Source organism: Podarcis melisellensis (genome assembly GCF_964234715.1).
Source record: "Podarcis melisellensis genome assembly, chromosome: 3".
Classification (NCBI taxonomy): Eukaryota; Metazoa; Chordata; class Lepidosauria; order Squamata; family Lacertidae; genus Podarcis; species Podarcis melisellensis.
Genome location: NC_138530.1, coordinates 76,191,639 through 76,211,851, shown reverse-complemented (window position 1 = coordinate 76,211,851; position 20,213 = coordinate 76,191,639). Strand labels below are relative to the sequence as shown.

Sequence of the window (20,213 nt, the reverse complement as noted above, 5' to 3'; positions counted from 1 at the left end):
GCCACCGGCCGCACTTGTGCAGTACGGACTGCTTGTAGATACAACCCTCGAAACAATTCTTGGGCTGAAATAGGTCCAATGAAGAACTGCCGGGAACATTTTGTGTTGGGAGCTGTGGACGAATACCTCTATGCAGTCGGAGGTAGAAATGAGCTGCGTCAAGTGTTGCCTACGGTGGAGCGCTACTGTCCTAAGAAGAACAAATGGACTTTTGTTCAGTCCTTTGACAGATCCCTTTCCTGTCATGCGGGATATGTTGTGGATGGTCTCCTTTGGATATCAGGTAGAAAATGTTTCATTTGAGCCATTTGTGCGATGACAAAACACTGTCAGTGGAGAGTGGGTTTTAGGAAACTTGTCTTGGAGAAGACGGGTCTAGCTTTCATTCACCAAAGGCCAAAGTTTAAGAAACCAAGTTAGGACGCAGACCGGGGTGGGAGAGTTGGTATAGTGATTAAGAACCACAAGTAGTAAATACGAAGGAAAGGGCAGCTAAAGGAAGGGGGATATAATCAAGGTGCAGCGTTTTGTTTTGAAAAAGAACAGTTAAAATTGAAATTAAAAAAGCTTCATACTGGGACTTTTGGGGTAGGGAGAAAATGTTTGTATACTTGATGTAAATATGATTACTGTGCACACATTTTTTCTACAGCTCAGCAGAAGAATGATGGCACTGAGGAAAGCCATGGTTTAGAATAAATTGAAGTATAAGAAAATAGATAACAACAAAAGTGAACTAAACACATAGTTGTATTGGGGAAGAAAGATAGTGAACTTAGGAATGGGAGTCTTGTTTCCAAAAGTGAGAATGTTTTATACATATTTCTAAGTATTGTACAGAAAAGGAATATTGAAATAACACTCATATCCATAAAGTTGGTCGGTTTTAGAGTTGGGGCGATACTTTTGGTGTGTCTTTCTCTTGGGGGATTTTTCAGCCCCCCTTAGTTTCTGAAGATGCTGCTAGGGAAATGGAGTCTAAGGCTTTTTATGGGTGTTCTCCCCTCCCTTTGTATTGCACAGTAATAACAGGGATATGTTAGAAATGCATTCTGTAGTTATGTTCTGCACCTGTTGACTGGTAATTTTGAGGTTTTATAGAATGCTAAATTTTGCAGTTTCTGAAAAGTGTTTGATCTGGCTTGCTCACAAAGAGATGCATACTTTTCATGCTTTCAGTTTTCAAGCAAAATGGCCTTGAAATGCACCAGAACCATTATGGTTTCGTGTTTAATGATCTTTTTCTGAATGAGGAAATATATTGGTTAGGTAGGGCTAGACCATTTTTCTTCTTTCAGGGTTTAGAATGATGTTATAGTTCATATTGCAGCACCTGAAAGGAAGAAGAAAATGCTCTAAGTCTAACCGGTATATTTTGCAGGACATTCAATTTCTCCTCCTCTCACTGCTGTCTTTACACTTTGGCAAACTTTATAAAGGCCGCAAGCTCCAATTCTTTACCTCTCTCCTAATCTGTAAACAAGCTAAGATTCCGCATGAGGTTGGGTGGGCAGGAAGGGGTGTGTGCATATGTGTCAGAGTGTGAGAGAAAATTCTTTGTAGATGAAGTTGATGGGACTAAATTGGCTTAAATCCAAGTATGTCAAGCTAGCTCATTCTAGGATAATTAAATTGAAGAATTTCCCAAGTCTCCTGAAGCTTCTGCAGCATCAGTAGTCACCCTGAACTGCTGATATGCAAACAGCACAAGCTCTTTGTTGTTTAACCAGCACTGTGTTATCCAAAACAAATTTTGGTGTATAACTATATGGGAATTTATAGTCAGTGTAGCTGAAAGACATATGTCAGTGCCATATACAGTGGTACCTCGGGTTACAGACGCTTCAGGTTACAGACACTTCAGGTTACAGACTCCACTAACCCAGAAATAATACCTTGGGTTAAGAACTTTGCTTCAGGATGAGAACAGAAATCGTGCTGCGGCGGCGCGGCGGCAGCAGGAGGCCCCATTAGTTAAAGTGGTACCTCAGGTTAAGAACAGTTTCAAGTTAAGAACGGACCTGTAGAACGAATTAAGCTCTTAACCCAAGGTACCACTGTATACACCTGGCTGTGGCAGGATCTACTTAACCCCAAAAGAACCCCCAATACATTATTCTCTCTCAAAATTCTGGGTTCAAGGTCTTTCTAATCAAAATGTCGTGTTTTCTTTAGTCTTTGTTACGTTTAAACAAAACGCTGAAGGTTTACATTTCATAATAATGGCTTACAGTATGAGATACATGAGATGACAGGGGAAAGCATTGCTAAAAGTGCAGCTATTCCAAGGGTCTGTCTGGTCCTGCAACCCCTTTCACAAGTGGTTAGACAAATGCTCCAAGGGAGCTAGTTGAGCATGCCGTAAAAGGGCCCCCTCCTGTCGACCGGCATGCGGGAAAATACTTGACATTCCTTTTCACTACCTTGCTAATGGACAGGGCGAGAATGCTAATTCTGTTCCTCATATTAGGTCAAGGTTTCCATGTTTTAAAAGACATTTGCCAATTGGGAGTATGAGAGCACACATCCCTCCCCCCCCCACTTGCATTATGCATTAATACAACAGGCACAATATATGATCCCCGTCAGCTTCCTCCTCTGTGTTGCACTTAGGGAATTCAGTAGGAAGGATGGGGACAAAGCTGGAATCAGTGGCTTCCACCTGCCATTGGCTTTGGCTCCACCTCCTGTTCTCCCCTAGAGGGATGCGGGTGGTGCTGTGGGTAAAACCTCAGTGCCTAGGACTTGCCGATCGTATGGTCGGCGGTTCGAATCCCCGCGGCGGGGTGAGCTCCCGTCGTTCAGTCCCAGCTCCTGCCCACCTAGCAGTTCAAAAGCACTCTTAAGTGCAAGTAGATAAATAGGGACCACTTTATAGCGGGAAGGTAAACGGCATTTCCATGTGCTGCGCTGGTGCTGGCTCGCCAGCTGCAGTTTCATCACGCTGGCCACGTGACCCGGACGTGTCTTCGGACGGCGCTGGCTCATGGCCTCTAGAGCGAGATGAGCACGCAACCCTAGAGTCGGACACGACTGGCCCGTATGGGCAGGGGTACCTTTACCTTTTACCTGTTCTCCCCACCTGTCCCAATGGGTACCACTGCTCAATGGCTACCACACCATTCCTGCCTTTCTCCCCACCTGTCCCAATGGGTACCAGCCACCACTGCTTATATGTTTGAAAGAAACAGCAGATATTTGCTTATTACTCAGGATCCTGACTTCTTCCCTCAAGGAATGTTTTTGCTTTTCCATCCAAGGAGACCACATTTTCCCAGCACTCACACTGCAATGGGGGAAAACGCTTCTTTTGACAACCAAAGCGGGGATCTTGGGGATTTCGAAAGTTGTGGCATCACTGGTGACTAGTAACACATCTATCCCCTCTTCCTCAGTCTGTCTCCTTTCCCATTTCATGAAATTGCATAGGAAAGGCTTTCATGAATCATATCTTTCATCTCAAGCTATTGTAAATTTTTTTAGTTGATTATTACATTGATATTCCATTGTTCTTATTAAAAGCTAAATGTGGTGCACTTCTCTCCCCATTTTGTCCTTAGAACAGTCCTGTGAGGAAGGCTGGGCAGAGGCAGCAACTAGCCCAAGGTTAGTTGCTAAGGGGAGATTTGAACTCTGGTCTTGCAGTCCTAGTTCAAGACTCTAACCCAGGGTTTCCCAAACTTGGATCCCCAACTGTTTTTGGACTACAACTCCCATCATCCCTGACCAATGATCCTGCTAGCTAGATGGGAGTTGTAGTTCAAAAACAGCTGGAGTTTGGGAAACCCTGTTCTAACCAGTGCACCACATTCAGAAACGGATTGTCCATTATTACAGTCAATGCATTTCTGACTGCTGGATGCAAACACCAGAGCACGGATATTCCTACAAGCTTCCACAGTATAATTTTGGCCACCGTTGCAGACAGAATGTGAGCCTAGATTGAAACTGGCTCTGACCTAGCAAAGCACTTAATTTACACCCTTATTTTCTCTTGTAAAAAGCTGCCCTCCCTCTTGTCATGCCTTCAGTCCATCAGATATCATGCTATATAGTGCTAGTACAGGGGTGGAGAATCTCTAGCCCATGGGCTAATTATGGTCCACCAGGGGGTCCAATTTGGGCTACAAGGACTTGTCCCACAAACCACATCCAGCAGGAGGGCTGGGTTCCATTTTGCCTTGCTGTGCAAATAGCTTACAGCAGAACAGGATTAAGCACTCCAACTACCAACTGAAGAACAGGGGCGAAATTCTGATTAGAGACAGGAGGTTTATGGAAATTTTGAAGACAGGGGAAGGGGGATATCTGTCCCCTTCCCTTAGTTTTTTCTCAAAGAAAACAAACATTTTGAAAAAAATGCGGTACTTTTTGGAGCAATTTACATATAGAAAGTTATTTTGTTACTTTAGAGGAAAAAAAAGATTCCCCACTGCTGTTCTAGTCCAAGTATAGCACGACAAATCATACATTTTTTAGTGCTATGGTGCAGTTTGATGAGCTTTGAAAAAGCAGGTCTGAAAGATTTTCCACATGAAATTAAGCAACTGTTCCTAATACTTCCACAACAAATAAATGAAAAGGCACACACCCTGAAATTCGGCTGATGGCCGGTTCAAAAATTGGTAGGGAAATGACCCATCCACACATAGTATGGTTGCCAAGAGGAGGTTATAGTGGTGGTGAAAGTTCAATGGCATTCAGAAACAAAGGAACACAAACGACTGAAGCAGGATACTGTACTACTTGCAGAGGCTAGTAATGGATGCTGGGGAATGGTATACTCTGTAAACATATTTCATGGCATCAGAGACAGGATTCTGGTCTGAATAGATCACTAATCCAACACAGCAAAGTTGTTCTCATGCGGTGCATTATTTATCCCAGTAGTTGTATATAAATTCAGCCAGCAATCAGCGAGCCAAAAAAATTACAATCGCTTACTGATACATTTTTCTCCTCCTGCATTTGAAATCCTATGAGCTATTTACAGGTTGCTTGACTTCTAAAAGACTTTATTATAGACTTTATTTTTAAACGCACCCGGATATCATCTCCACTGATATTATCATTCTCCTTTTGGAAAGCAGCACAGGGAAGTAAAAGCAATTGCCTTTTGATTGTCCCATTTTATGATGGAAAAACATCACTTTTTCTGGTACCATTTAAACTTTTATTTTTCTGCTATTTTTTTCAAAAGACATTTTATACCTATTCCTCCTCCATTGCCTAGAGTATTCTTAAAATGGTCGTTTGTGGGGGGCATTATGGGCTTGTTAAATTTAAATTTTGGTAGGTTGCTTTTTATATCTATATAAAAAAAGAACAACAGCCCTGAAACTTTTCCACTGTAGCACTTCAAAGTTAGGATAAACTTGGTTTTTTGAAAATTGATGCTGATAAGAAATGGCATAGTTAATGGCAGATGAATCTATAGAAAGCTGTTAAGATGCATATTCCTCCCCTGGGGAGAAGGTGGCGGTTAAGGGGAGATGGGGGAGAGGAGAGAGAGCAAAACTGCCAATCTATAAAATATACTTGTTGGCAGAGAATCTTCCTGCAAATGCGGTGATTGCAGGGGGGCAGTGGAACAGCATGAGGCAGCCTAACCTAAGAGCAGTCAAATCAGCTTGATGACTTTCAAAGCCAGGAATTCTGCTGGAGGCAAGGGTATTTGATCTGAGGGGGGAAGGGAGGATTAAAACATATAGAGGCTGTGCTATTAATTCCAGGTCTATTTTTCTGTCGTCAAATCTGTATGTAAATCCATAGCATCTCATTTTGGCAAATGAATCTTTTTTTAAAAGGGGGGGGGTGCAGAAAGAAGGCAAAGGGAACGTAATGGCTTTAAGGTGTAGGTATGTGTGTGCACGTGAGAAAAATTAAACATGCGGAGGGGAAACATCCCCAGTACCAAGAAATGAATGCACGTTTTATGCTTCCACGCCAATGTTAAGACCCAGCCGGACAAATGCCTATGGCGAAAGTATCCTTTGAATTTGCATGATTCTTGTGCTGTGGACAGGCTTATATAGCAGGTATTTTAGTACAGATCATCGGCTGGGTTGAGAGAGGAGCTAGATTTTAGTTACCCATCATTTTGAAATGAAAATACCTTGTACCTTTCTGTCAGCCTGCCCGCCCTTCTGCTTCTCTGTTTCCACACTCTTTCCTGTCTCTCCGGCCCCATAACCCAACCCAACCCATCATGCATAAAAAGGCCTCTTCACTCCTGGAATGAACAGCACAAATAGTCTTACTGGGAACAGTGACACAGGCAGAAAGAGTCGTGTCCCCCTTCCCACACCACTTCCTGTGTGCTATGGTCCCACTACTGGTCACCCCTCTACTTACCTTAAAAAAAGAGAGTAAAGAAATGCGATCACAATTTCTCATCTAATCATTCTGATCTGATTGAGCTTTGAGGTTGCCATGAAGCAGATTTCTAGATTTCCTTGCATTTCTGTAAAAAGTACAAAGCTCCTCCTTTCCCAACTTTTAATTCACACTCCTCGTCCCTCCCTTTCAGCACACTTTCATTTCACTCTTTCATCCTCATAGCTGTTACTTGAAATTCCAACTTTGCAATTTAAGTGTAGTTTTTCAAGTAATGGGATCCACAGGAACAGACTATTTACCTCCTTAGGGAAGCGGCAGCTGCAGGAGCTGGTGAGGGCGCGAGGGGTATGCTGCCAAAATCTTAGCTTCAAATGGGCCAATCATGGCTTTTGTGGTGGGAGAGGGTAGGTCTTCAGCAGCGGACCAGCTGAACGTAGTATTCACTCTGGTCCGCCGCCACTGAATTTAAGCTGGCTGCACTTAGAGCCAGAGCACAGTTGGCAATCCATTCCTCCCTGTAAGTTTGGCTCTGCGTATGTAGGCACAACCTTGTTGTGGAGTTCAATCAGTCACCATATTCGGGGCCAGGGAGAAATTTGCCTGTAGACAAATTGGGCCCCTTTGGGTTTTTGACTTCCTCAAAGCAACTGCCACAACTTTGGTGGAGGGGGGAAAAAGGCATTGGGTTGGATCCTCAGTCTAACCTGAAGGATAAGAGGAACCCTCCCTTTGGCTATGTCAAAATCTCAGGATACCCTGGTAAAGGGGTCTGGGTTGAAGATTTTGGCCAAAGGTCCAGACGGAAGCAGATAGGCCATTAGGACTTCCATCTGGTGGCCTTGGAGGGGTCACCCTTAACCTAGGACCGACCCTTGTGAATAATAATCTAGTAGTTGGGCTGAATGATTCAGGATACATACCCAGTGGCTATGCCAAAGCCTTCTGTCATCTGTAGTGGCCAGTTAAATTCCAAGATCTTGTCATGTTCTTTTGTTGTTCATAAGTTACTACCTCTTCCTAGCTCTCGAGACACAATGCGCATGGGCCTGCAAATGGTGACACGCAAGTGTACCAAATAGGCTACACCTGATTTGCCTCAGTACATGTTTGTGACAGACAGTGGGGATGGAGAAAAAGCTGTGCCCTTCCTAAAATTAATTTACATGGAGACAATGAGAAATTACCTTATACCAGCAGACATTGTGCAATTTCTCCCTCTAATGTTCACTAGCATTCTGCAACATCACAGAAGTTCAGTCAGCAGGATAGGTGGCTACAGATGACATTGTTTTTAGCATATATTATGATTAGATGTATTTTTATCCTGGCACTTCTCCAAGGTTATGGTACTGTACAGGGTCGCCCCACCCTAATATAATATACCTTGAATTTAATCTTAGGACAGCCCTATTCTTCCAGATGTCTTGCATATATTTGTGTCATCATGCAACATATTACTGCTATCCTTACTTTAACTGTGTTTGTTCAGAGGACCTCTCTTAGCAAAAGAAACAGAATGGTGACCTTCAGGTACCCTTCAGTATTCAAAGGGTGCGACTTATTTTGCCTAGTTGTGGTTTGTGGCACATGAACCAACATGGGCATATTGTTAACTTGCCACTGGAGAAATAAGGATGTTGGAAAGTGAAACTTGACAAATTCCTTTTTGCATGTAGCATGGAAAAAATTGCAGTATGCTTCCTAATGGTAGATAATTTGCTTTAATGCACTCCCAACTGTGTTTAATGTTCGTGTAACACTGTAAACATCTGTTACAGGAGGAGTAACAAATACTGCACAATATCAGAACAGGCTAATGGTGTATGATCCTTCACAAGTAAGTTTATATATTACAAGTATTTATTTAAACACAAAGAATGCAAAGTATGTGAGTAAATGCACTATCAAATGAGTAAAGCATCTCATTCCAAACAACAATAGCTTAGATGAGGATATAAAAGCGCAGCTCCTGCGCATTGGCAGATCCTGGCAGGCCTTAAGAGAGCCCTGTTTTCCCTTGCTCTTTAGTATGCAAGAAAGCAGCTCACCAGGACAGTCTGGAAATAGGTGACCCATATGTGTCTTAATATCCACCATCCAGCCATCTCGGTCCCTGCAATGTATGTTACTTGAGTGCTGAAGCTCATGGTGAAGGAAGATGCAGGAAGTTTATGCAAAACCTGTATTCCAGTCTGCCTTAGCACTGATCAGAGATGGGTATCCTTGATCCCTATGATCCTTCCATCGGTTAGTGCGGCATCCTTATTGTGAGGCAAATATCATGACCTTAGTATCTATAAGCTAATAGTTGGAAATGTAAAGACTCCTGCTGGTATTAGCATCTTTCCCTGGCCAGCTCATTGGGATTTCCCAGCTGAGAAGCCTGAAGTTGAACCTTGGATTATTTAAGTGAGCCATGTCAACCACTGAGGCAGGTTCTAGTGGAATGTCAGATGCTAGGAACAAGTAACGTAAATAGTTGTCAGCTTCATGCTTTCAGAGGTATCTTGCAGGTTACTTGATGGGCCTTGGATCTGATCTAGAAAGGCAGCTCTTAACATTATGAACTATGCATATGTGGTGGCACTTGAGATACCTATAAATAAGTAAGCATACTTAAGAAACAACCCATCCAAGCAGAAGTTTTAAAAGTCAGTGTATTGTCTGTCATAGGAATCTGCATTATAAGCCAGATCACACTATTTGTCCATCTCAACTGCCCCAAACGCATTTTAGGAAGGCTGTAATTCTTAAAACACAAAAACCACAGTCCAACTCAGACTTAAGTGTTCTGATGCCCATTGAGATCAGTGGGGCTATGTACACTTAGCTATGTTTTGGAATGTAGCCAAGTGTATATTAGTGCAACTTTCTGAGGAACCTTTAGACCAGATTCTTAATCATTCAGTTAATATTCTTCTCCTAATGAAATAAAAACCAGTTAAAAGAACCTTACAACACATAACAGGTAAAGGCAGTTCCGTATCTTGTTCTTCTCCTTGTGTCGTGGTTGGGACAGTGTTCTGAAATCTTGAACTCCCATCTGCTACCAGCCTCCCTGTAGTCCAGAGCAGCTGGGGACACCAGGTTAGGGAAGAATGGGTGGAAATGCAGGGCTTTAGAGACCTGGGTTCAAAAGCCCATTCAGCCACATGCTCGCTGGATGACCTTGGGCTGGTCACTTTATCTCAGCCTTGCCTACCTCAAACATGGCTGACAAGATAAAATAGAGTGGAGAGGGAAGAATGACCTACACTACCTTGAAGAAAGGCTGGATGCAAATGTAGTAAATGTTTGCTGAAAATAAATATTTGGTGCAATTTTGCCTTATAATATGACATTTGTGCACTTCCATTTCACATAGGTGGTGTTGGTGGAGAAACACAATGTGACGCAAGTTCCACTAAATCAGAGCTTTCCAAACAGTGTCTCGTGACATGTTAGTGTGTAGGCTGCAGTGTGTAGTTGTGTTGTGTGAACACTACCTGCGCTCCTCCTGGGGCTGGAAAGGGGTTAGTTTAACCTCTGGTTTTTGCTAGTAAAACTGAATTACTGTGTTGCAAAACGATGCATGTCTAAAAAGTGTCACCAACATGAAAAGTTTGGAAAGCTCTGCACTAAAAGTTGAGAGATGTGGAGAACAGACCCAGGAAGCTGCCTTATTCACCACCAGCAGCCATCTGATTTGCATAATTTCTACTTCCAGCTTTAGGCAGATTTCGTGCATTCTTTAGTCCCGTTTGCTGGCAAAATAGCGATTTGTGATTACAGAAAAGGGGCTTGATTTTAGCAGTGCATTGAGCCACCTTAAACCCCTTAGAAGTACCTGTATTTCTTGCACCAAAACCTAGCCCAGTTGACTTTTCTCTGTATGAAGCCTAGGATTTGTTTTGCATGCAAATGTTTGTCCACAGCAGTTTCAGCCTCACTATGAACAAAATAACATCCTGCCTATTTATTTACATTTTCTAATGCTCCCATTTTTTATGTGTATTATATTTTGTTGCCTTTGGGGACTCAGAAGCTGTTCCTCCCACTTTCTGGCCCTCTGCATACTTGGGTTCCTTTTAGGCCAGAGCCCCCAAACACAAACAGTTAATAGGTAGAAAGTGTCTGTTAGCATTCTTACAATGAGGTCGGCTTCGTGTTTTTACACACACGCTCTTTTTAAAAATTCTGCTGGCATATTGTATACGGTGGGCACTGGAAGAACCTCACATCTGCTTGCGCCTTGCACAGAATCTCAATACCTCTATAATTCGGTGCTAGTGCCTGTTTCTGCGCTAGGCCTTTGTGGAGTGCTGATAATGCCTACCATCTGCCACTGAGCACATAGCTACCTGCCAACAGGCAGGCTGGGGTGACCTCTGCTTCTCCACTGCTGATTAGTATTCACACACTGGCTTATTAGGAATGACCCCACCAGGCCCCTCTGTTTCCTTGCCTTTGCAGTGCTTAGCAGCTTACCTGGCAGTCACTGCTGTGGAGGAAGCTAAGATATAATCAGGGGATGCAGGCAGGCTTTGCAAAGCAGATGGTGTCTATAGTTCTGTGTCAAGGGACTGGACTGCTAATGCAAATATTAATTCCTCCTAGCCAAATAATACACAATATAACGGATAGCTATACATTATGGGGCTACATGGTGCAATTGTTTTACGATTTCCACTGTTTCATGCACACTACTCTCCATTCTTCTAATGATAAATTTGTTTCACCTCTTCTTTTACCAATTAAAAATATCACTATTGTTTACCTAACCAGTGATACACATTAAGAAATAAAAGGGCACCAAGCAAGACATTTCTGCCTGGGAAAATGTTTGGCTAAATTTTCATTCATTTGGTTAATTTTAATAGCTTGGGCTATGAAAACTTAAGTTACTACTTAATTTTTAAACATTATTTTGATGTGGCTATATGGGTAACATTTATTGCAAGCCACCTTGAACCTAGTAAGAAAGAAGATTTTTTTCCCCCTCTAGAAATTAATGTGAACCAGTTCTCTTATGTTTATATTTACAGAATAAATGGCTTAGCCGCAGCCCCATGTTGCAGAGAAGAGTCTACCATTCAATGGCAGCTGTGCAAAGGAAGCTGTATGTTTTAGGAGGCAATGACCTGGATTATAACAATGACAGGATTCTTGTCCGCCACATAGATTCCTACAATATAGACACTGACCAGTGGACACGCTGCAACTTCAGTCTGTTGACAGGCAAGTATTTTGTTTGTATATTTTAGTAGAGTATGGCACTACAGCAAAGTTTCAAGTCAAATTCTTCCCTCCTCCCTCACTTTTAAATTCAGTTAGTTTGCAGTTTGAGCTTTGGATTTTGCTGATCTGCAAGGGAAGCAAAACACAATCAGCTTCATGCAAGTTCTGGCATCGAAGCAATAGACCAACAGGAGCCCAGTGCTGGATACTCTGTGATACAAGAGGAAATATCGGGATTCCTTTCCCTACTTCATATAATTAAATGTGCGGGGTGCTGAAAACACTACTTTTCCTCATCCCAGACATGCACCACTTTTGACTTGTCAGGCCAGCCCCGTCATGTATGGCAACTTATTTAGAAGCTCTTCTTTTTATTGGGTGGGGCTGCAAAAGTTGTTGCAGGCCTGCTCTATTCCAATTCTATCCTATGACCACTACCTGCTACTGTTGACATTTGCTCATAGGTGGTTTATTATTGCTAATCAACTGCAAAGACAGAAGATGGGGAGTTGTTAAAACAAGTTCAGGTGCCTTTTATCCTGCTCTAAAAGTGATCAGTGCTATCACAACCAGTAAAGACCACTTGTATCTGACTATGGTGTATACCAGTGCAAGAACACAGCTTGTACATCAGCTGTTGATGTACCTGTTCCCCTCAAAATAATAGCATTATTTGGTGTATGGTGGGAATAGAAATGCTGAAGAGTGCTGCACATGTTTTTAAAATATACTTAAATAGAAATGCTTGGGCAAATGTCTACAGCAGCAGGAGAAATTTACAATAAGTAGAACTTACAACTTACATGGGTGTGTTGTACTATTTTAGATTCTTCAAAAACATTGGAAATATACCAATAAGCTTGTCTGTTGACTCAGTTTTAAGAGAGATTATAGCAAGGTTTCCATGTAAACAGCTGGCTAGCTGAATCTATGTGTAGCATCTCACAGTATAGAAGTTGTGTGTGTGTGTGTGTATTATGTGTGTACACACACACACACACACACACACACCACATATGGTTTTGTTTTTCTGCTTCAGGCCAAAATGAATCGGGAGTTGCTGTTCACAATGGCAGAATATACTTAGTTGGTGGCTACTCATTTTGGACAAATGAACCCTCCGCATGTATCCAGGTCAGTGGTTTAGGCTCCTTCTTTTGAGTCTCTCCCAGGGGTATTGCAAGGTTACTTTTTCCAGAATTGTTCACACTGGGATATCTTTTTGGTGAAACAGACCTATGCAATTGATTTAAACTTCAAAGAAAAGAGGAAAAGCAACTTGTTTAAACTGTTAGGATCATAAGTTGGCAACACCACTTACTTTTGAAAAAGCTCATAGGGGTAAAGGTAAAAAGTGCTTGCTTGTTCAGCAGTCTTCATAGTAGTACAGCTACATACATTTATTTTCCACTGCTACCATTTAATTCTTGCTTTTAATAAGTGTTCTTAAACAGAAGTAACAGGGCACCAACAGAACTGACATGTGCATATGTGCTGATTCCCAATGAAAACTTTGGTAGGAATCTTGGTCTTTAATATCAATTCACATTGTTTTAAGAGTGTATGTTTAGGCGATTTACAAAAATTGCATGCCTTTAGAGTGTGCCAAGTATTTATCTTTCCTTAAAACAAATCCTCAAAGCTGTGTCTCTAACAAGAAATGTGCTTTACACTGATCATTTTAAAAAAGTTTTCATTGATTTTGAGAGGAAGTATTTAGACACAATCTTTTCTACTACATACATGAAAGGAAGCCATTCGTAATAACTAAAATACATGGAAATAAGGGAAAAAAGGATGTGAATATTTAATTGCCATTCTTATATGTACTGTAGTATGCAAGTATTGGAGGAGATCAGCATTTAATATGAAGTGGGGTGTTATACAAGTGTTTGCTACAATACATGTAAGACTTGTTGCTGTTATTGAGCCTGGCGCCAGTTTTTGACTTGCTTACTGTGGTCATTTTTCTTACTGCAAATCTTTTTAAATTTGAGAGCATCAAAAAGTGACACTCTTAGTCCTCACTTGTAGTCTGAAGCAGTACGTCACTCTGCTGAATGTGTAGACCAGCTCTGTGCCATAGAGCGTGGCAACAGTTCAGGCATGCTGGGGTCAACTTGTTTGCAACAGGTACACAGTGCTCAAATTCTGGGTATTTTCTTTTGTTTTCAGGGATGGCTGGCACATAACTTTGATTATATAGAATAGTAGATCAGTGGAACAACAATACCTTTGGTTCATGATAAATATTTAAGCTTTTACTCACCTTGTATTTGGCTCTTACTAGGTGCTGGATGTTAGTAAGGAAGGAAAAGAAGAGGTTTTCTATGGGCCCACCTTGCCTTTTCCTTCTAATGGGATAGCTGCCTGCTTCCTTCCGGCACCCTACTCAACATGCCCCAACCTGCAGCCTTTGCAAGTGCCTCATCACAAGATAGGCACTATGTGAGAAAAGGAGCGTGACTGACGAGAGAGGAAGCTTCTTCATCCATCCTGATTTCATCTTCGAATCAACCAAAAGGGGAAGAATTGCTCTGAAATTCTTTATTGTATTAAATGCAGTAGAAGCCAAAAAGAACACTAATGAAAGGGGGCCAGAATTGCACCTAGACCTTCCTACCTTCAAGCAGGGCTTGGGCATCTTTGCTCACTAAGTATTCTAGGAACATTTTATGCAGTTTATTTGGCTTCACACTTATAAGGATCTGCCAGGATTACTGACTTCCCAAAGTGCTTTGCAAAAGAGAGTGTGATACGTCAATGAGGAAACAAAATACTACATATGCAATTTAATATATTTGGCAAAAAAGGGATCCTTGATTTAGTTTCATAGGTGGTTGCTTCTAGTGCTAGGTACTGTCAAAGACGTGCAAAAAATGAATTTTGCTTTTTCACTTAAACATAGAAATCCTCAAAATGTGGGCTACAATTGCAATGAGTTTGGACTTCACTAAAAAAAGGCTGGAAAAGGACTTATTTGAGTACTTGCTCTTAGAAAAACCTTGAAGTTGTAACTGCTGTGCATTCCAACATTTCTCAACTGCAGGTGTAAGGAGCTCTGTTAGCCTCTGAAGAACCAGATGACTGCCTCTTGGAGGTGAGGGTTAAAGGCTGGACTAAAAGCAATGTAGTCATTAAAAGTTTATGCTGGAGAAAAGGCAGCTAGGTGGTGCTATCGACAGAACAAAAGTGTCATGCAGAACGGAGGAGTGAGACAGGCACATTAAAGGTTGTTGTAATGCCTTGCTGTAGTGTTCCCTATAGAATTAGACCTTGAATTGCAACTTAGACATAGTGAAATTTGTTTGTTAAGCTTGAGTTTGTACGTCTTTGTATCCAAAGTGGTTTTTGAAACTACAGAACTATTTAGTAGAAACCTTTAGGAAAGCTGTCCCCACCCCATCCTGCTTAATTCCAATATCTTCATTTGGCAAAAGCTGCAAGGAGAGTAACTCTTGTCTAGAGACCATTCTGAAATTTATTTTTGCCTATTTTAAGTTTTGCCCTAAAGAGCAATTTAAAGTAACTGATTAAGCATCTGGCTCTGGGCAATTTTGCACTGCTCTATACTAGCCTTCCCAATTTTTAGCACTTACAGTTAACAAAAAAGGCAGGAGGGATTTAACAACTAAAAATGTGTAAGTAAGAGAACCTGGGAAACAGTATTTTCATTCACATTAACTTGAGGATCCTGTTGCTGGGGAAGGGTAGTAGCAACCAGCTTGAATGTTGCAAGGCAAAGCAGTTGGCATTAAGATATGCTATGCACTGCCCCCTCCCCCAATACAGTTTTGGAAGGGCAACTGTTACAAGAGTTTGCACTTAGAAAGGAGGGATATATTCTTTACTTACTGTGGTAGTTGGCAGTTTCAATAAAATTAGTCACACATTTTATGTATAGTTGGGAGCACTGCAAATTGTATTGTTAGGAAACCTAAATATTGTGCTTTTTTATTTTGGACTGGAGGAGTCTATTTTGCAGTCTGCATTACTTCCTCACAGTTGTCTTAACTAACAGGTAGTCAAGTCAGAGAATGCTTTGGAGCCAGTGGATTTTTCGAGTGCTAAATATCAACACTTGGCTCCGGAAATTATACAGAACCTTGTTTGGAAACAATACATCTCCATTGTCTAGCAGGAGTTGCCTTATGCTGTGTCAGCCTATTGCTCCATCTAACTTCCGCTGTCTGCTCTTGACTGACAGCAGCTTACTAGGGTCTCATGCAGCTGTCTTTTTATGACATGTGCTACCTGTTCCTTTCAAGTGGGGATACCAGGCATTGAACTGGGGACCTTCTTCCTACAAGTATGTGCTCTATCACAGAGCCAGGGTCCCTAAGTCTTGGCTTCCTGTCCAAGGAACAATCGTGACGATGAATACCTGACAGTAACGAACTAGAACACAGGCCCTAAGGGAGAGAGCCAGTCACGACGGCAAACGCAATGGGCTCCCCTTTCTCTCCCTGACTTTTGCGCCAAATGACATGTCAGTTGAACAAGTGGGGTGGTATAACTGGGTTATCACCTTCACATTTCTGCAGTCATTACTGTATAATACCCATTTGAGGGAACATTCCAGTTTCATCCATGCAGGCCATTCTTACCGACAGCTCCAAGTTTAGTTTTATTAATGTGCAATATCTTCATATTTTTGAAAACCTTGAAAATAAAATTGGCCAACTCACAGTTACAAGAGGAACCATTTTGTTTGTCTGCTGTGTGAATTCACAAACTAAGTTCAAGAAACTGCCAGCTGCATAGGTAAAAGTTAATACCAGAAAACATTCATACAAATGTGCCTCCATTCTATATTACAGGCATATGTACAGTTTACAATAAAACTTTATTGTCTGACTACTGTATCATCTCTGCCTCGCAATATTTTTACGTTTGAAAACTCCTAAGACCTGTACCACACATAAAGGTTTTGCAAGAGACAAATCTGTTGCACACAAACACTTGACCTGATAGGGGGTTGGACTCGATGGCCCTTGTGGTCTCTTCCAACTCTATGATTCTGATGAAACCACCCTTGCAAGGATGCAGTTTCTACAGTGCTTATAGATAAGCACTAGAAATGGGTGGAGGGGGCTCGTTACCTATCTCCTGCTCTGTTTAAGAGGTTTTGGAGGACCCTCTAGAATAGTGAGGGAGATAGCTTTGGAGGCTACAGGAAGACGAACAGGATCAGCAAAAGTTCTCCCTCGCCACTACCAATGGATCCCTCCACTGTGGAGAACAGGTGACATCAAGTCATGGCACATTTTGCATAGGATGAGTAATGCACACCACAGATAATTTCTAACCATAAACTCTTATCAGTTAAAATATTTCTTACTAGGATGCTAAGACTATATCATTCTTAAGAGCTCAAAAGCATTCATATCTGTTAACTACAGTGACAGTTGGAGATATGAATTCACATTTGGCATACCAAAGCACAAATGTTCATTAAAAAATTCAGCTCTAGAAAATCTACTCGATGCAAATTCATTTCTCCCAAAGTACGTTTTGAACAATAAATTGTTTCTGGGTCTCTGACCGGCCTGTTCAGCTTGATCCAAGTTGTAGGAATTGCAGTACAGTATTCCCAAAACAAATATGCATCTAGTCTGTCTGGTTCCTCTTGAGTTTTGAAAGAAACTGCTCACCATTTTCATGATATTCCACTATGTTAAGCAACCTGCCTATAATTGGTTTGCAAGAGCCACTTACCGTGTTGCAATCTCAGGCACAGGATGTTCAGCTTCACATCTTTAAACGTGGCAACTTGCTATGTTTTGCAAGGTTTGACTTTCCAATTTGTTCTTTTCTAATGGTGAGGAAGATACACCTGCCATTCATTCAATGGTACTTCTAGTGTGGAAAGAAAGGAATAACTATACAGATTTGTAAACCATGCTTGTTGCAGAGATATGCATTATCCATTGTTCTGGCATCAAATGTGCCTTGCACAACAGACATTAAGACACGAAAAAATGCTCTCTTGGTATTAGAAAAACTCTAAAGTGTGAATGCATTTGGAGGACTGCCAATTAGATTTCAATTTGGAAAGGGAGCATTTCAGCAGGTCTGTTTATGATACTACATGGCGACTAGTGCGTGCAATGTCAGATAAAGCAAATTTCAACAACCAAGTTTTTTTTTTGTTTTTACCGAGCCTACCTATAACTTTAATTCCAGTAAATTAATGAACTTGGGAAATCTGCATGCAAGTCCCACTGAGCACAACTGGATGAACACAGTTGAAGACTTTGCATCATCCAAGTCTCACACAAACTGAATTGCACATGTTATATCATATCACCTATGCATTGCTTACATGATTTTGAACCACAACATAATAGCAAGCCATGTGACCAAGACATTTCCCACTGCTGCTCGTATTAATAAAATGTACGCACAGCAGTAGCCACCTCACTAAGAAGTCTATAGATAATGCAAAGATGGGGAACCTCAGGACTTTGGGCCAAAACGTGGCCTGTGGAGCAGGTGTGAGGGGTCCTGATCTGATCAGAAACCTTCCCAGCAGGCCCATCCATACTACAAGAACACCTTCTAAAATCCAAGAAATAACTTGGTTCTCACACTAAAGGGGAAAACAAAATGTCTATTCTGGCTAGAGAATTCCCATTTTTAGTATGTGATAAACACTATGAAGCAGAAGGAAAGAAAATTTACAAAATTTATGGACTGAATAGGAAGAAGCAGTTAAATTATTTGAAGACATCAATTTGAGCTAGGTTGAACATCTGAACTCGGCTAAAATGGCCGACTAAGAAGGGCCCGGGAACAATAGTAACAGTTCCTCAAAGAAAACATATTGAAATAAGCCAATGTGCATTTCTGGACATCCAGAAGCAGACCTATTCACTACCATAAAAGAGGAGGAGTGGGGCGGGGGGGGGGGAGGGAGAGGAGCAAAGGTTGCTAACTTGCCAGTATATCGTAAGACACCAATAGAGTAGGTGCTTCAACAAACATTTGCAAACTGCCCACTGATCACCAGGGTGTTGTATATGGCATTAGAAAAGTAAGATTCCATCGGCAAATTCATACAAACATTGTAAAATGCTCTTAGTATATTGATCTGATGAACAGATTGAGTGTCTGAAGCTGTTTTTTTAAAAAAGCAAATGTGATTCCTAACCATTTTCATGCCTGTCTCAGTTAATATTTGGAATACTTCTGTCTCCAGACACGAAATGAAATGAAGAAATGAAGAAACTGAGCACAATAAGCATTACCTATTTTCTTGACAAACTGGTCCATTTAGATGTATCCATTTAGTGTATCTATGTTAACTTGCCAGGAAAACTATACCCAATACTATTTAGATTTATTTTTTTTTAAAAAACATGCTTTCTTCTATCATAAAAGGTATCTTTTACACCCCCTGGATCTTAGAAGCTTTTGTAACAAGGAAGAGGCTTCATCATTTAATTTGAAATGAAACGCTCTTGTAATTTAAAACACATCTTCATCTTTCCAACAATAAAAAAAATGGGAAATTTTACAAAGTGGATATACATATAATTGTGAATGATGGCAATTAGTATGAAATTTTGCAACAATGACCCCCCCCCCTCTTTTTACAGTATCACGGACAACCATTTGATGCTTAAGAAACTAAGCAATGGGGGGGGGAGGTGGTGCACATGCTAGACTTTTTTCTTTCCCTATACTAAAGTGAAAATGTAACGGAGGCACCCAGATTCTTTCAAGTTTACAAGAGGAGCCTGGATTAAAAGAGCATTGAACCATATAGCACTGTAGAAAATCATACAAAACCGAAAGATAAGACTTACCATTCAGATGTACAGTGCAACACAGATATGGAGAATAGAAGCATCTTGGAGGAAAAAAAGTTGGAAAAACTTCGTCACAAAAATGGTCCCCAAATACTCTAGAGCAGACCCTTAAACTATATTAGTCTGTTTCTTACCTTGCCCATCAGCATGCTGACTACTGATGATGGAAACTGGTCAGGTGAGGTTCTCCACCAAGTGCACTCTCCCCTTGCAGAAAAATAAAATAAAATGGAGCCAAGTCCAATAGGCTTCCCAGTTAAAGTCCCAAGCCCTCTCAAAAGTTCTGCAGATTGCATGAAACATGTATATACAGGAGTGGACTGGAATGCAAGAAGGGGAAGTATGCATTATGGCTGAGCGCAATACATTTCACTTACTTATAGAAGTGTCCATTTTGGTGCCTATGAGTTCATCTGCAAACTGAAGAAACAGCTGTGGTATGCATTGGCTACAACAGAATGCTTCTTTCAAGCCTAATTTCGGTTGGGAAAGAAGCCCTGTGGATGCTAGGAAAGGCCTCTATGGACACACAGATACCACAGATACCAGCACTTTCTGAAGATACTCTTTAAAAATAGTAACAGCTGGTGATCTAATAGGACCCACCCCCCACTCTGCTCCAAAGCATACATGCAGGGGCTTCCTTCATTCTTCTATGAAGAATTCCCTACTGCAATGTGGAACATTCCCCGTTATACAGATGAGAATAATAAAGTAATAGGTGCACAGTGGATCTTCTGGAACGCAGTCTACTGATGGGTTCCTTTTATCAGTTTGATGTGATCACAGCAACAGCTGTCACACCTTCTCAAAGCCAGACATAGTTTAAAACAGAAACAGGTT

General features: G+C 41.3%; 1 protein-coding gene and 1 long non-coding RNA gene across 3 annotated transcripts in view; one reads left to right on the top strand and one right to left on the bottom strand.

Moving 5' to 3' along the window:
- Nucleotides 1-16,413, top strand: part of KLHL32 (kelch like family member 32) — a 66,144-nt gene extending 49,731 nt beyond the window's left edge. For both annotated transcript variants that reach the window (XM_081905085.1, XM_081905084.1), the window contains 5 exons: nucleotides 1-283; nucleotides 8,118-8,176; nucleotides 11,364-11,556; nucleotides 12,596-12,690; nucleotides 13,847-16,413. The exon at nucleotides 1-283 is cut by the window's left edge and continues 444 nt beyond it. In XM_081905085.1, the coding sequence (XP_081761211.1) occupies nucleotides 1-283; nucleotides 8,118-8,176; nucleotides 11,364-11,556; nucleotides 12,596-12,690; nucleotides 13,847-14,008 (792 nt within the window). In that variant the 3' untranslated portion in view covers nucleotides 14,009-16,413. The remainder of the gene's footprint in view (nucleotides 284-8,117; nucleotides 8,177-11,363; nucleotides 11,557-12,595; nucleotides 12,691-13,846) is intronic.
- On the bottom strand, nucleotides 14,640-19,884 carry LOC309366480. The gene is made up of 3 exons (XR_014166718.1): nucleotides 19,368-19,884; nucleotides 17,275-17,415; nucleotides 14,640-16,312 (listed from the first exon to the last, which is right to left on the bottom strand). It is a non-coding gene; the product is annotated as an uncharacterized lncRNA (long non-coding RNA).
- Between the last annotated feature and the right edge of the window lie 329 nt (nucleotides 19,885-20,213).